Genomic DNA, 17,246 nt, shown 5'->3' with positions numbered 1-17,246 from the left:
TGGAATTTGGGTTGTTTCTTGCCAGTTTATTTCAGGTTTTGTATTGGGGCCAAAGAATCTCATCTGCAAGAGGGTTATTTCATTTGATTTTAATCAGTGGTCATTCTTTTTAATATGTTATAAGAAACAATAGGGATCAGAACGAAAATAAATTGAAATAAAACATAAAAATGAATTTTGCTTGCTGACAAATTTGAGCATTTTTTCTCTATTTATTTAAATAATCCATGAAAATGCAACAAATACTAAGAAATCAAAATTTAGATTCCATGGTTTAAAGCAGGAGCATTTCACTTATATTTAAAAATATGTTTTTACATATTTTTTTAGAGTAGCCACTATAGTGAGAGCATGGTATGAGACATAATCTGTGAAAATAAAATCGAGCTCCTCCTCTGCCATCTCTCCATTTCTTTCTTTCTTGATTTCCTAGCATCTATGATTAGCATAGCCACTGACTACGGAGGATAAACGGTTTTCCCGGAGTAATGTATACAAGTTTGATTGGCAGTGCTAAGACCCGCCTCCTGCCTCTGATTGGTTGTTTTTGACCGGTAGTGGTGCAGCGCGGTCTTTTCACAGATTATTTGTCGCATTTTATATTGTCACGACAAAGTGACAGTTTTAATATATATTTTTTTTGTAAAACGTACATACTGCAGCTTTAGGCACCACATGTTAGCAAAATAACAGAAGGAAGGGATGAAATTGGTAAAAATTAGCAACAGGTTGAGGTGACCGCCTGCTGTTTGGAATTGACCACACAAACTCAAAAGTTGTATTTTTAAAGCAGTCACATTTATTTGTCTGTTCATACACATTTTGCTAAGCAGTTTGTTGTGCTTCAGCAGTAGATAAAGACTTTCTATGGGATGCCCACAATGCTTACTAAAAATAAATACAAGACAAAGTGTTCCACAACTCAAAAATATACAAAGGTCTGAAATCAATGTAAACTCTGAAAACATTATTATTTTTTTTACATTAGAGACAATTAGATAACCTTTGTGATCGTTCTGAACAGTTCATGTATTTACAGTTTTGTACACATAAAAGAAAGAGAGGAAGAAAGAAAAAAAACAAACACAGTACTGTTTGTATAGGTTCATTTCATGTCCAATTTTTTTTATGCATCTAGTACCATAAGCTGTGGCTCTGTTTTTTTTAGTACTGTTTTGTGATTTCAAGAACATTTCAGTCAAGTAACAAGAGAAAAGCACAGTCCAATGCTCCAAACAGGTCCTGTAACATGTCCTGCAGCCTTTGGCAGAAGCATCTACACAACTCCACTCTTACATCACGACAAAATTATTCAGGAAGAGTTATTTATACAGCTGAGTGGAAGGGTTGATAAATAGCTCCAGGTACGGCACGCAGCCAGGGACAAATGAAACCTCACAAAAATCTCTCCGTCAGTGCAAAAAAGGGGGTGCGGGGATTAGGTGGAATGAAAGTTGAGAGGCTAATCTCACTGAGTTCCCTGTTACATGGCTGCGACATGTACGGAGTGTCATTAAGGCCAAAAATCTACCTGCACCGACACCTATTCTGTCGGTTGCATACTGGTTGGGCATAGCTTATAGCTCTTTGAATCATCTATTGTTTCTATTATAATATATCAAAATGCGATGCCTGAAAATCAGAAAACTAAAATGTGTCTTTCAAAATAAAAGTAGGTATCTGAATATGTTTCTTTGTTATTTCCAGCAATTCATTGTTAAAATGTCACTTTTAGTTTGTTAAAAGAAAACAAACAAACAAAAAAAACTAAACAGGGGCCATCCGATTAAACAATCGGATTAAAACAAATAAATGTTTAAGTTGTTAACAACATAGAAAATATTTTATGGAGTCACCAAAGAACATTTGGCATACAACAGCAACAAATGCCCCAGAATCCAACAGATTCCTCCCATTCTTGATAACCCGGCCCCACATGTTACATCCTCTGGTTAGAAACCTGAAAAATCCTCCCCCGGGAAAACGTTTTGTCACGTATTGTTTCCTGTCGAGTAAAGTAAGGCATATTTGATCCTACTGAGCACTTTCCTATCGCCTCTTTCGACTATTCAAAAACATGCCACATCATCAGCCACAAACGACCACTGTTCTTTTAAACACATGACCTTCTCATTGTATCTTTCCACGCTGCGTTTCCACCGCCTCTGGCTTTTTGAGCACTTTTTCGTGTCCCATGATAACACCTGCGTCTTTCCTGTCTCCAGAGATGGTCGGCTTGGTGTTCGGTTTAGACCGTTCCACCGTCTGTCACTGGTAACTCTCTATGATGACTCTGAAATATTGTAACAAGTAGCTGCCTTTCGTTATATATGTCCTTGTTAGGAGTTGAAGTATTCCAACTGCTGTTGCTAACGATATGAGTGGAAAGACGGAGGGATAATTTCTCTGAAGCTAGTTGTGTCGTGTTGATTGGCGGGAAAGTTAAAGTGGCTTGAGGAAATGTACAAGTTTTGTGTCTTTTCTTGCATAGGTATTCACAGAATACATAAAAGGTAAAAAAATCTGCATCTCTAGGATATAAAATCAAGGTCAACTATTATGTTTTTTGTTCTTTTTAAATCTGACAACAGAACAGATAAGACGAAGCGCATGTGCTGTCATGAGGCGTTGGGTTTACCTGTCTTCAAATAACCAAACAAAATATCTCTTTAAAACTAGAGATAATCGATAATCAAACATAAGCCCCGACACATCCCGCTGACAACAACTCTTCGGTGTGGAAGTTGTTACTGTCAGAAGTCTTAACATTGTTAAAACACATTATTAGGGAGATCAGATGAATCACTGAGATATGGGGAGCTATTTAATGTAGAATCAGGCTGAGACTTTCACTAAACGGGATCTAAGTTGCTCTGTTTTTAGCTTTGAGTTTTTCACTTTTGCCAGTCATAGGACAAACTTTGAAATGTTGTCAGCTTTTTTCAGAAATCTATCAAGGGATACGCAGAGCTATGTCATGCTAGTTGTGCTAACTAATCTGTGTTGGCACGGTTTACAAAAATTGTAAACAATTTAAATCTATAATCTGAACTGCAAAGAGTTAAATTGGGCAGAATGAATATTTTGGTTTCGGATGTTTCTTTTTTTGTTGTTTTTTTCTTTTCTTAATAAAGGCATTTTGTAATAACAGGGATTTATTTTAAAAATAGTTTAGTAAGTGTACATTTTGTGGACTGAAATATAAAAAGAAAAATGTTTAAAAATTCATCCATAAAAATTGCTAGAAATCTGATTTTTCTTTTTACTATTAAAATGATTGAATCTGCTCCCCTGCCTTCTGCATATTTGATATATTTATGTATTATATTTCATCGTGGTCCATCAGTTGTCTTTGTAAACGTATAGATCTATCCTTGCTGTGCTCCGTGTCCTACGTGGAGCGGTCATCGTGAGGACTTCCGTCCGAGTTCTCAGTCTCGCCCTCAGAGATGGCCTGCATCGGCGTGGAGTACAGCCTGCTGCGCACGCTGTAACGGCTGCTGCTGGCAGGCGGCGGGATCCTCGAGCGGCCCTGCCTGGAAGCGGCAGATGCGAGAAAGGGTCTCGGGGAGAAGCTCTCGACGTTGGCTTTGGGGTATGGGCTGGACAGCTGCTCTTGGTCCAACAGGAGTTGCTGCAGTGGGGAGGGGGCCTCCTCCGACTGTCTGGGTGACTCGGTCAGAAAGTCTCCAGGCGACTTCGGAGTGACGGGGCTCTTCAGGATCTCAGCAGCCGACATGCGGTAGCTGGAGTCCGACCGGCTCCCCTTTTTAAGCAGCAGCTGCTTGAACTCCTCGTTGGAGGTGCTGGACTTCTTCGCGTTCCTGTAGATGGGCCCTGAGGCCCTGTGTGGGGCGGGTGGGGTCACAGCGGGGGAGGAGGAGGGAGACGCTGCAGGGACCGGGGAGGAGACGCTGCTGCCAGGCGGCGGGGTGTTGCCTGACAAGGCGCTGAGGCGGGTCCTCGCTGCCAGCTCACTGGAGTCCTTCCTCCCCAACACTTTCCTTTTGGATCTACGAATGAAATTAATTGACATGAAGTCAAAGCTGTAAAGACGTGTTGGATGTTGTTGTTTACATCTGGAAATGTAATGCTGGAGGGGAAAAAGACTGTTCTTTTACATGTCATCCATAGTCAGTCAGTTCTGTTACCAAACTGAAACCAGGAGATATAGATACTATCGATGTAGCGCAATGCGCCGCAACAAAGGAAAAATAGCACAGGAAAACTGTTGAAGAACTCAAAAGCACTTCTTTTTTCCTCACTCTCTATGTTGGCTATGCTACACTCAGACGCATTGCCATAGCAACTGACAACACCACTTATGTTTTAGGATTCAACACTAAAAGACACGCAAACATTTCCCACATAAAGAACAGAACATTAAGTGATCGCTGTTGTAGATTAGCTACTTTTTTTTTTCTTTTTTCCACTGAACCAAAACAGACCAAACTCTGCACCATAATCTACATGTCAGGTGGTCAAAGTCAAGCTAGCATAGCTGACGTACTCGCTTTTTTCTTTTAATTAAAACGTTTTGCTGACCTTGTTATCTACTTGTCATAGTGTTGACAAATCAAATGAATATGCTAACTTAAGTTTGGGAGCAGGGTACGGTTGCCACCCGTCACTTAAAATATGGAATCGTCTCGTATTTGGCTGTTAAATGTTGCATCCTGATGGGACGCAAAAAGTGGGCATGCCGTGCACGCAACGCATAGGAGCGCTGCACCAGAGGGGGCGACAAAACCCAGTCTGGAGAGGGCGGCGCGCCGATGATGTGTTCGCATACTCTTCAGTGCCCTTACGCTCCTTCACCTCGCGCCCATAATGGGGTAAATGTAGCGAGTTTTACCTTTCATGTACCTTCGTGTAGCGATCATATGTTGTGTACGCATCCACCTGAGAAATGGAGCGCGTGTGCTCCTTCACCTTAACGTACCTTCCTTTGGGTGGGGAAGGGGGCGCCGATTTATATGTTTGCATCCTGAATAATATGTAGTTGCGACCCTGCGTCCCGTATTCTATAAATGTCTGACAGACACGCCTATCACATACATATCAACACTAACTGTAACAATAATGACCAAAATTAAACACAGGAAATATTAAGGTCAGCTAAATTCTCGTGCCGGGAGCTAAAGGACCCCAGAACTCTACGGACCGACGCTGTTGTCACCTAGAGACGGACTCTACACAGCCCAGTGAGCTGCTATGACCCGTGTCTTTTTAAACCGTCCTCAACCCGATACTCCACCGCCCTTAGAAGTAAAACCTCTCGCAAAGATACAAACATGAGAAGGAAGACGCAAATCCCAGACTGAATTATGTCAGTGAGGATGAACACAGGCAATTTAAACAAATGTGTTCGTCCTGGCGTGGTGTGCTGCTGTATGATGAACAGAATGGATCAGGAGAGGAACTCCAGACCCATCAGAACCTAAAGAACCAGACATCTGTCTCTTCATCCCTCAATCATCTCCTGAGGCTGATATGGTACAGAACTTATTTTTGATTGATTAATTAAGTTTCTTATTGTGGTTTTAGTAGACTATTATGGTTTGATTATTAAATAATCAATTATTTAATCTATGCGCCGATCTATGTTTTCGCATCCACCTGAATAATGTGTAGTTACGCCACTGAGCAGGGCCACGCCCAAAACCACACCTCCAATTTTACAAGCAGACTATTTATACTCTGCTCACCCATCCTTCTCAGTCTGTTACGTCAACTCCACCCTCCACCTCTTTTACCTCACCGCTCTCCCCCTTTTCCTTCCTTCATCCCATTACCTCTTCCCCTTTTCCTTCCTTCCATCTCATAACCATGCTTTACTCCTTTTTGCTGCAGCTGCCATCTATGCAGGCTCGGAAAAATAAGCGGAACAAATTTCCCCAAAGACCAGACCCCCAAACTCATTCATCCCTACATCCTGTCTTCTTCACCCCTTCCTACAATGAATCTTTAAACCTTTGTGGCGTGGTCCTTGCTAGTGAATTAGCAGCAAAGCACCCTTTTTACCCCCTTTTTCTTTTATATATCACGCATATATTTAAGATTTAGTGCATTATGCTGACAACTAAAACTAATGGTAGTGATCATCACTACTGGAGAGCTGGTTCTTTTAATGCTCTCCAGCAGGGGGAGCTGAAGCTTCCGTGCGTGACATCCCTGGTTTTAAATGGAATCAGCGGAATATAGCGTTGATGATAGCAAAAACATGATGGAGGAGGGATCTAACCGGCGACCCACGGACTGCGGGTCTGACTCCTACCACCGTCGCCACAAACAGCTACTGGTTTGTCACTTTGTGTGAACCAGGACTGAGAGGGCTTCTGTCCAAACGCTCACCTGTGAATCATAGCGAACAGATCCTCAGTGGTGCGGGACTTGGTGGGTGACAGAAACACGCTGTCATCCTCTTTTTTTGACTCCTCGAGCTGTGACGACACAGAGCTATCACTTTCTGTATAGTCTGTAAAAAAAGAGAAAAACTTTTAATACGGTGATTAGCAGATTATAACAAGTCCATAATATGCAAAAATATTAATATTTTTTGTAATTCCTTTATTGCTATTGAGGTAAAATTGACTATCTACAGTATTAATAGGTTATGTTTAAACATAAACAGTATATGTAACGGTTTAAGTGTACATAATTAAGTAAAAAAATGGCTGGCATAATAAAAAAAAACTTGGAAATTAATTTTAATAAAAAATTTTTTTTACAGAAATAAAAAAACGGAGAAATTTTGATTTTAATATATAGCCTCTACGTTACATGTTTTTTTTTTTTTTTTACTATTCTTATGCTTTTATTTTTATTAAAATGATCCATGTATCAATCTGGAATAGATCATAATAGTTTGTAGTGAACAAGGCCTGAAGAACCTGCCTTTGCTAAAGCAATCGTCTGCCTCCTCTGCGGATTCCTCTTTCCTGTCCTGTGAGGCACTTTCGGCTGAAACCCCTGATGAGTCGTTCTCCCCTTCACTGCTGATGGAGCTCTCCTGGGACGTCTCCAGAGGACTGTCAACGGCAGGCACTTTGTCCACATAGTTGGACCTCTTGGGTGAGCTGTGTAAAACCGGAGGGCAAGGACACATTTCCGCTTCGGGCAGTTCGGTCTGCTGCTGACCTGAAGCGTCTACGTGTGGGATAGACTCTCTGGAGCAGATGGATGTTACCGGTGACTCTGAGCGCTGCTCTGCTTCATGAACAGTCAATGTCTTGGGGATGTTAGAACCATCCAAACACGGTTCTGACTGCAGTCCGACAGCTGTCGCGCTCCCTGACAATACCTCTGTGCCCTGGCTATTTGCCATTGAAAGCCCTTCGTTTGAGGCATGGATTGAGTTGTTTGATGAAATATGATGATTATGGGAATTGTGCGGTGAAGGACTCTTGAGATCTCGCGATTGACAGCTGGTTGAGTTCTCAGATGGACACTGGAGTCTCAAGGCTGCTTTGCTCTCATGCAGGTCTTCAGGCTGCTTGCTGATGGACCGCAGCTGCACTTTTTGAAGAATTGAGGGTGTTATAGACAGAGAGTGGGCAGTGAAGGACTCCAAGTTCGGAGATGTGACAGCTTTGGCGGTTGGCACATCTTTTTGCTTGATCTGGAGAAGGTTTGGTAGTTGGTTCCCATAAGCCGAGCCTTTATTGCTTGGACTGTGAAGGGCACTTAAGTCGAGGTGAGAAGGAGGAATCATAGGCAGCTCCAGATCTTTCTTTGAGGTCGCTACGTCTCTGGAAGATCGTGCCTGCAGAGACAGAGAGGAAAGAGACGACTTCCTCTCTGGGACTTTGGGCTTCCTCTTCCCAGTGGCTGGGGACAGAGGTCCTGGGAAGAAAGTGGAGGGAAATGAGGAGGTGGGGGTTTCAGACTGACTGGAGTAGCCGCTCGACGGACTCGCCAGTCCGGCCAGCTTCTCTGGAGACGTCAACTTGAACTCGCTCTCCACTGATGGAAGTGATGGGGTGGTGGCTCTTGAGCCAGACTGGGAAGTCTGGGACTCTGAGCTCTCCTGTGACTTGATGCATTCGATCACAGTCGTACCCGTGGCTGTACTGGAGTTTGATAGAGATCGGTAGGGATCACTGGACTTCAAATCATTTAGAAGCCAGAGATCTGCATAGTCTGACTGCACAATGCCATTGTCCTTAAATGAATGTGCGTCTTTGGAGCTTAAAATGCCTAAATCCGTCAGATCCGACGTGCCTTCCATCGCCCAGACCTCGAGGGGCTCTCGCCCTAGTGAGGAGTTCTCCAGGAGTCCTTGTGATCCGGACAGAGCCAGTTGCATTCTCCGCTCTTTAGAGGACAGAGATGCTGGATGTCTGTAAGTACCGATAATCTTTGGTTCTCTCTTTTCAGGGATGTGTCCCTCACTGCATATCTTCCTCAAGGAGGAACTCCTCTTTGGTGGGGAGGGCTTGGCCTTTGACTTTCTCAAGGAGAGGCAGCGTCTCCCCAGAGTCAGCTGGCCGCTCGCGTCCGACAAACCGCAATCAGAACTTGGGGTTGCATAGTTGTAGGTGAAGCTTTTGCTGCCTTTTAAACCACAGTCAAAGTGCATGGAGGTGTAGTACCCTTCGGTGTCCACAGAGTAGTAAGAGACGGTGTCTGCTTTCTCTGATGGCGGCTTGTCGGAGAAGCTGCTCTCGCAGGTAGCCATGCTGGTGAAGCTGGGGCAGCCCAGGCTGCTCTCGGCCTCCCTGCCTGGTTCAGGGCTGAACCCCTGAGAGGAAGACGGCTCCGCGTTGGGGAAATCCCACTCCCCCTCCACGGGCGTACTCACTCCCACCTCCTCTAATATATCCATAGCTGCTGAGGAGAAGGAGCCAGCTCGCTGGGTTCTGAGGCCCTGGTAGTTGTCCAGCAGGAAGCTGGTCTGGTCTTCGGCAGTGTGAGTGGCGGCATTGAGGGACAATTCAGAGTCGCAGTGCGAGGAGCCGGTGAGTGGAGGGGACGCTGCGGGGGGGATGGTTTCTGAGGTCTGGGAGGGGCAGGTGGAGCTGCTGCCACTCCAGTTCCCGCTGGAAGACTGGTGGTCGTCCTTATGGTCCATTTGGCTGCCCAGCACCCCTGCGGCTGAGACGGAGTGAACGGGGCTGCTGAAGGTGTCCGAGCTGGATGAGATCTCGCAGCTACCCATGTCGGCTTTCCTGGGCAGTTGAGCGCCGGTCCGCTCCATCCAGCTGCGCTCTGGACTCTCTGACAGCTGCGCAAACTTCAGCCCCACCAGCTGCCGCTCTGACACGGCCCGATCATCGGAACTCTCTTCTTCCTCCTTCAGGATTCTCTCTCTGCGCCCGGGAAGAAAACCCTCGGAGTCGAAGGGTGCCAGCTCCTCCTCATCGTCGCTGTCGTTGCGCTCATCATCCATCAGGATCATCATCATCCTGCTGCTGTCTCTGGGCAGACTCCGCGACCGCAAACGGGCCTCCACTGAACTGGAGAACATGGGGTCAGCGGTGTCGGGGAGGCAGGAGATGTTGCCTGCCGAATGGGAGAGCAGGAGCGACACGCCCTGACCTCTCTGGACCCTGAGCCTCCTCCGAGACGGCACTCCCGACGTCAAAAAGTCTTCGGTCTGGCAACCTGAGTCTCTGGTGGTCAGATGGCTGGTCAGCTCCTCAGTGGAAGGAGTTATATCGGCTGTGGTGTGAACAATGACAGTCCGCTCCCTGGAACCAGGGGAGTCATCAGAGTCTGGAAAAGAAAGGAGGATTGAAAGAGTTTTAGCTACAGATTCTTAAATCCAGACTTTATTTTCTATAATCTTTCAACACTGGGAAAACGCTAAATCTTACAGAGTATTTTTTTGTCTAGTTTCTAGTGCAACTATCGTACTACGTCTAAAATGAGTAAAAAGTAACTTTGCTCTACAAACTAAAAAAAAAAAAAAAGTATGATTTTGTGTTTTTGCCGTGAATTGTTGAGTTAAAGTATTGACTTAAAAAATATGTCTGTTAAAGAATACAGTGTCTTCAAGATAATTAATAAAAAAGATTTTTATGTAATGGAGACGAACCCGTTATTCTGTAAAACTTTGATACATTTTACAGGGATTTTATGTGATAAACCAAGACATAGTAGTTGATATTTGAGAAGTGAAAGAAAATGGATACAAAATTTTTACTTTGATTTTTTCTCAGCAAAATTTGAAAAGAGTGGCATTCATTCAGCCCCCTTTACTTTTAGTCAATAATTTAAATAAATAGATAACTTTTTTTTTATTTACATGTCATTACTCACTGAATTTAACTGTATTGTCCCATAACAAAGACTGAACTGAAGTTTGTATAATTTAAATGCGTTGGTATGAAACAACTGAATCAGACTACAGACGGTCAAAGCTGGTAAAGACAAGAAGCAACATGAAGTTAAAATGGCAGCATCCAAAAAGGTTTAAACATTTGTACAATTATGTAAAAAGAAAAAAAAAATTAGAAAAATTCCTAAAAACCACACAGGCTTTATCTGTCACTTCACAATTATGCACAGCTTTCTATTGGGCCATCACAGAAATATCCAAATAAAACACATTTTGTAATGTGGAAAAAAACAAGAAGTTCAGTAATTATTGCAGTAGTAATTACTAATTACTGCAAGACGCTGTGGAAAAAGATCCCCAACATGACATGAGGTTAAAAAAAAAAAAGATACATACCAAAATCCTGCTGCACCTGTCTGGGGAAACCGGCGACCGTCCTCCGCCTCCTCAGCTTCCGTCTCCTCTGAAGCAAAGACTGTGAGTGAACGAGTGAGCAGCGCACACTAGCATCTCTGTCAAAGCCAACCCCTGCAGCGGAGACAGGACATGTGAGGAATCTTTGTTTGGTCCCAAATGCAGAGAATCCTTTTTTTAACTCTCACGCTGTCACATAAAACGGCAAAAGTTGAAATAAATATATCGAATGACTGAACTAAATAAGGTGGCGTACAAAAATAGCAGAGGCGGTCTGAGATCTGAGAGAGGCATAAAGCCACAGTGTCTGCCTGGAGTTTTTGGTTGCTAAGGTATAATATTTTCTGACAGCTATGACAGAAATTGTAAACAAGCGTTTAAAAGGAAGAAATCTCGCCGTAAACTCTGAATACCTCTGCTTAAGTTCACCAACTAACCTTCCTGCTGCCCCTCCGTCATGTTATGACCATCATGTGACAACAAGTTGGGGCTTTCAGCACCATAGCGATTGCAGGACTCTGCTTACAATGTGCATTTCTTCCCCCCTTCAACTGTCTTTGACCCGGCCCATGTTGGCACACAACCTCCTGTTTTCAAGTCGGCGAGAGGGAGAGTAAGTAACATCAAGCAGATCTTTCTATCCGCTTGAACAAAACTAATTGCCATTCATGTCACAGCACCTGGCCTCTTAGCAAACGCAAAGAGTCATTGAGAAACAGAGTTCACCGAGCACAAAGCATGACTCGGACTTTTATAGTTAGGGTCTGTGAGCGTAATTCACGCAACCCAGGATCTTTTGAGGATGAGGATTTTTCTGAAACATTGAACCAAAAAGGTTACCCTATTGAAATAAAATGAGTCAAAATGTGAAATATACTGAAGCTTCTTGTAAATTTGCTTCTGCCTCTCAACTCTTAGGTCAAAACTAAAAGGGTTAATTATAATAATATGCATAGTAATTTAGTTTTATGCTTTAGCAAAGTCTAGCTAGGTGTTTGGAAACATTCTAATAACTCATTGGAGACGTAAAAATTAATTCAGAAATCGTTTTTCCTTCAACATTTGTGTGCTAACCACTTCGCTAAACAGGAAACAAGACGATTAGCCTAGCATGGCTGACTTTTTATTTAAAAGTAGAAAAATTTCAATATTCCATCTCCAGCCTTGCTACAACTTTTTAATAATGTTACTATAAGACTTTTATTTTTAATTTGCTAGTGAGAAGCTATATTGTTATGAGGATTTCAAAGTGAATAAATTAACTGGGCGACAGCTAGCATGGTTGTTTTCTACCAAGTATTAAAAAAAGAAGACAGGTTTCTATTTTTCCCAAAGAAGAGATTTTATAAACTTTTTGAATAGTCTTTTGAATCATAAACAAACATCACAATTATTTTAATGGTTAATTTATCAAATAACCCAAAATTGTTGCTAACTTAAGTATGTTAGCATGTTAATAGTAGCATGAGGCCTTCTACTGTTCTGCTTTTTATGCTAACACGTTAAACTTCTGTGATTCAATTTTGAAAGTAATTTTTGTTGCCATAACAATTCTGCTCTTATTTAATGTTGAAAAAAATACTCCTACTTTACATTCAATGCAGCTAATCAGCTACAAGTTCACATTCTCCTGGAAAATGCCATTTTGCTAATATTAAGGTAGTTTTCAATATGTTTAAATATAAAAAAAATAGCATCATAGATCTTCTTTAAAAGATGTAAAGACAGCTTCCAGTGCTCTGTAAACAAAGAGATGACAACTGAGATATCTTGGTGATTTCAATTTACCGGTCACATTAATAGGAATGATGCATGAGGCGATGACTTGGGAATTGCATTTCATTCTCTCCTCTGGGGTGGGCAGCGGCAGAGCTCTAGACCAGTTAGTCTGCTTGTCCAGGGTGGAGGGGATGTTAGGGATGGGAAACTTAGACCGGTGACCTAGAGCCACCCCGTCAGTGTCGGGGTCAGTAGGCGCAGCCTGCAACAGATGGATATTTGCATGGTTAGACTGTTATGGTGGGATTACATGGAAAATGGGTCAGCAGAGTTAAAGAAGAAGAAGGAAAAAAAACTCAGCTTCAGAGAGGTTAAAGTGTGGACAAAGTCTGTGATTATCCCGCTATTTTCTATGTTCACGGTTCTCAAACTGCTTTGCAAATGCCACCGGTGGTAATCGGTACTGTGAAATGTTGGCATCAATTATTTATTTGAAATTAACAGAACTAAAAAAAAGTCTAAAAGAATAAGTTGTTCAAGTGCTTCATCAGAGACGTATCAGAAGAAAACCACAACGGAAACAGAGTCTGAACCAAGATCCACCGAGAACAGAATATGATGCCACTCATTTACATTAGAAGTCAGAATTCAGATGTAGGAAATAAAAATGAATACAATTTAACTATATTCATCGTCAAAATTAAAAAATGAGTGAGATTAGCTAAGTGACTTGTTCAGAGGCTGGAGTAGATGCTATTAGCAAAACATGCTAATAAAAAAAAAAAAACGCATTTACATGCGACACCAGCGACATTTCACTTGAGGAGTTAAAGTAGTGAAGGAAGAGAATATTTTCTGACGTTTTCATGAAACACATAATCTCCAAACAAACAGATTCTGTACTGCGCAGCTATCACCGAGTTGCATATTTAAAGCAGCCATATTTAATTTTGAAATTGGAGTTGGTAAGAAACCTCAGATTTTCCTAATTAGATCTTCTGATTTGTTGTACTGCACTGCAAAAACACAAAATCTGACCAAGTATTTTGGTCTAGTTTCTAGTGCAAATACTTCAGGACACTGCCAATGCAACATGGACTTTTTCATCAATATTAAGGAATTATTGACTTAAAACAAGCTCCTACATCTTGCTGAAAAGTTACTTTTAAGTTACTTCTGTCTTATTTCAAGTGTCCTAACATATTTCCACTAGAAACTGGACCAAAAATTACTTGGTAAGATTTTGTTTTTTTGCAGTGTGCTGTTTTAATATGTCGGTCAGGACGGTGGTGATGCTTGGAAAACCCGGTACTGAGGCGGCGTTTGCTGAGAAAAGTTTGAGAACCACGTCGCTAGGAGTGTGAACACTGAGAATACATCAGTAAACACACCCACCCTTCCAGTAGCTGAGTTTCATACAGCAGTGCAAAGAATCCGTTAAGTAATGGAAATGAACAGCACGCTTCATAGCAAGTGAGAGCAGGAAGCAAGAGAAGCATTCAAAGAAACACAACAGACTTTCATGCAAAAAAAAGTAAAAGAGAAAACGATCCAGCTTGCAGGAAGCTCAGACCAATAAAAACTTTGGCACTCACTCCACACACATGTCACAATCTCTAGACTACAAGATGAATTCTGAAGTCGACACGCAGCCTGCAGTCATACTGTGAGAATGTGCGGCGGCAGCAGGCGAGCCTCCGGGAAAAACGCGTCAGGATCAAATTCTTCTGTGCTGCAGCAAAACCTCCTGGACCTCCGACACGCGCTGGAAACCGACTCCGATGTCTAGCAAGCTGAGGATTTCTCTGCCTTCGCTCGAGTTTCCAATATGTGAAACTGGGAGTGACTCTCAGGCCGAACTGGTTCCCACCTCTGCAACCCAAAGTCTCCCCCCACCCCGCACGCCCCCATTTAAAGCCGCCTCTCCAGCCTTTGTGCTCCCGGTTCCCAGCAGACCAACGGGCCCAACAAAAGAAACCGGTTTCCTTGGAAACTTTTCGCAATGAGTAGAAGAAGAAGAAGAAATCAAAGGGGGGGACCATTTACAGCTGATTTGTTTCGAAGAGGCTCAGAGAGGAAGGATGAGCCTTTTGAAGGAGGGGAGAGGGGAGAGGAGGAGGAAGGTGAAGAGGAGTAGCGGCGGTTCGTGTTTGTCTTTGTCCGCGCGCATCAGGCCTTTTTGGTCAAACAAACAAGCTCAAAGGTTGTCGGCTAGTGCAGAGAGGAGGATCATGGGTAATCACAGACACAAGCTCCCAAAACGTCAACCCTTTCATTAACGTAGGGTGAATATGGCTCACACACACGCACACACACACACACACACACACATTCCTCACATACTTCAAACTGAAACTTCACAGAAAAACATCAAACCGACACCCTCTGTTATTTTATTTTTATTTTTTTACTTCATCACCTCAAGAGGGCAGCGAAACCGAGAGTTCATGCATCTAAAGCAGAGACTGGTCATGCAAATCAGATGAAAGGACAGGTGGAAAGCAAACGGGAGGGAACCGGTGGGATTAGGACCGGAATCAGTACCTTTCTGCTCCAGGGAGAGAGGCTGCAACATTCGGTGGGGGAGGAGGAGCGGGTGGAGTCGAACTGAACGACAGGGTGGAGAGACGACGACAAACGGAGACACACAGAAAACAAGCAAACGACAACAAAAAATTAAAAACAATGACACGAGTGAAGGTGAGGACGCGGAGGGGCATGACGCAGGCCGGAACACACGGCAGTGACATGAAAACAAAAACATGTCTCCGTTCCCATCTTTACCTGAGCGTCAGCTAACTGAGTGGATGCATCTCTAAAGTGTCTCTCTGGCTGCTTGGATGGATGGAGGAGGGGGAACAAAAAAGATGCCGTCACTTTAAAAATAGAGTTATGGCTAAACTTCACTATATTACAAAGAACTAAACAAAATCTTTCATGTGCCGGTGGAAAGTTATACACATTTAGCCGGATTACTAAATTGAGGCCAATCTGTAGATGTCAGCTGGTTTTTGTGCAAAATGTTTCACAGCAGTTTCACATTTTATCACATTACAAACACAAAACAGAGCAACGTTTAAAAAAAAAAAAAGTATTTAAAATGTGAAAAGTGTGGTCCATGCAGGTCTGCTGAGGTATCTAAAGCTTTGGAAAACAGCTCAAGCTCAGTAAGACTGGATGCAGGTATGGGCTTTGACTGGGCCATTCTTAAAAACAAACAAACAAACAAAAAAACTGTTTCATTCAAATCGTTGGTATCAGGAGGGAACATATCACACCCATCCTCAAAGGCTTGCACTGGCTGCCTGTGTCTTATAGGATGCACTACAAAATCCTGATACTGACTTTCAGAGCTCTTCATGGACAGACGCCAGACTACATTAAGAACCTCATACAGCCTTATGTTTCGACTAGGAGCCTCAGGTCGTCGAATCTGAACTTGTTGACGGTTCCTCTGACCTTTTTTAAGACTCGTGGAGACAGATCTTTTAAAGCTGTGGCGCCCCGCCTATGGAATGAGCTACCTTGCACTCGATCTCTACATTGCATAGACACTTTCAGGAAACAACTTAAGACCCACTTTTTTAATCTTGCTTTTTAGTGTACTACTGTGTTTTATTGTTTGTATGTTGTTTTTAATTTGTTTTATTTTTTATACTTTGTGCAGCACTTTGTGATCCTGGTCTGTGAAAACTGCTATAGAAATAAAGCTTACTTACTTACTTACTTATCTCTATTGTTATTGTTATTTTTTTATTTCAAGTTTGTCCTGTTTTTAGCTTCATCCTATCAACTCTTAAAGGTTTTCCTTTCCCTGCTGAGGGGGAAAATAAAATCCCCAAACTATAATTCTGCCACCACCAGGTCCCACATTGGGAACGCTGTACTGTATTGTTACATTTTCTGCCGTTGTTTCAGAAGCTTCTCTCCAACCTATTTTTGAGCTCAGCACCATTTTCTGATTTGTATTTGTAATAATTTTCGAAAACCAAAGTTCCACTTCCCCAGTTAAGGACTACCAAACGTGACAAGATTAGGAAGATATCTAGAGGTATAAGCATATCTGTAAAGAAAAGCCATTACTTGACTTTAAATATCAGATGTTTTTGTGACTTTACGGTTAAAACGCCACAGATTAGGCATTTAGAGATAAAACAAGCTGACTGGCAGGACGTCCAAAGCCTAACGCATTGACGTATCGATTGTTGTTCTTGCAGACTAACGGGAAAAGATAACGACAACAATCGCCTCACCGTTGTTAGACTTTTGCCCCGACCGTCTTGCGTCGGCTCGATGAGAGGGGAGGGGGATATGGGCATGGGGGGCAGGGCTGAGATGGTCACTCTTCGCTCCCTCCTCTGGTGATCTGAAAACACACACACACGCACATACACACTTTAATAACAGCATGCAACAAACATGATTATGAGAGAAGGCAGAAGATGGATGTACTTGTGATTACAGGTTTTGTGAGAATTATTGATGCGGGAAGCTTTTGATTGAACTTTTGAGGGTGCATTTACAGGCATTTTCCACCAGGGGGCAAAATAACACCAGAATCGCAGACGCTTGAAAGCAGGAAGACTTCAAAACAATCTGACTTTTTGCCAAGGTGTCGCCTCAAATGTTAAATCAAAAATAAACACAAGACAAAAATTTTGTACTTTTTTTTAATTAATTGTAATTTTGAAAGAGTAGAAATTGTGACATGGGGTAAAAACCAAATGTGAAAATATGTATAATGTGGAGTATATTTGGGAGATTGAATCAGCTTTGGCTTCTTCCTGATCCTTTTCCAAATGGATATGAAAGTTTTGCTGTATATGTTTGA

The 17,246-nt window shown here is 42.6% G+C and overlaps 1 protein-coding gene across 5 annotated transcripts in view; it reads right to left on the bottom strand.

Moving 5' to 3' along the window:
* Positions 1-776: 776 nt before the first annotated feature.
* The window catches only part of nhsa (Nance-Horan syndrome a (congenital cataracts and dental anomalies)), a 68,261-nt gene continuing 51,791 nt past the window's right edge, over positions 777-17,246 (bottom strand). For 2 of the 5 annotated variants that reach the window (XM_008407546.3, XM_081606591.1), the window contains exons 3-9: positions 16,669-16,781; positions 14,960-15,022; positions 12,485-12,677; positions 10,679-10,810; positions 6,898-9,717; positions 6,355-6,478; positions 777-4,013 (exon numbers count right to left, since the gene is read on the bottom strand). In XM_008407546.3, the coding sequence (XP_008405768.1) occupies positions 3,392-4,013; positions 6,355-6,478; positions 6,898-9,717; positions 10,679-10,810; positions 12,485-12,677; positions 14,960-15,022; positions 16,669-16,781 (4,067 nt within the window). In that variant the 3' untranslated portion in view covers positions 777-3,391. The other 3 variants (XM_017304493.2, XM_008407547.3, XM_081606592.1) reach the window with 3 other exon arrangements.

This window comes from Poecilia reticulata, chromosome 4, assembly GCF_904066995.2.
Source record: "Poecilia reticulata chromosome 4, P_reticulata-male-v2, whole genome shotgun sequence".
Classification (NCBI taxonomy): Eukaryota; Metazoa; Chordata; class Actinopteri; order Cyprinodontiformes; family Poeciliidae; genus Poecilia; species Poecilia reticulata.
The sequence above is the reverse complement of the archived record's forward strand: the minus strand, read 5'-3'. Positions and strand labels throughout refer to the sequence as shown.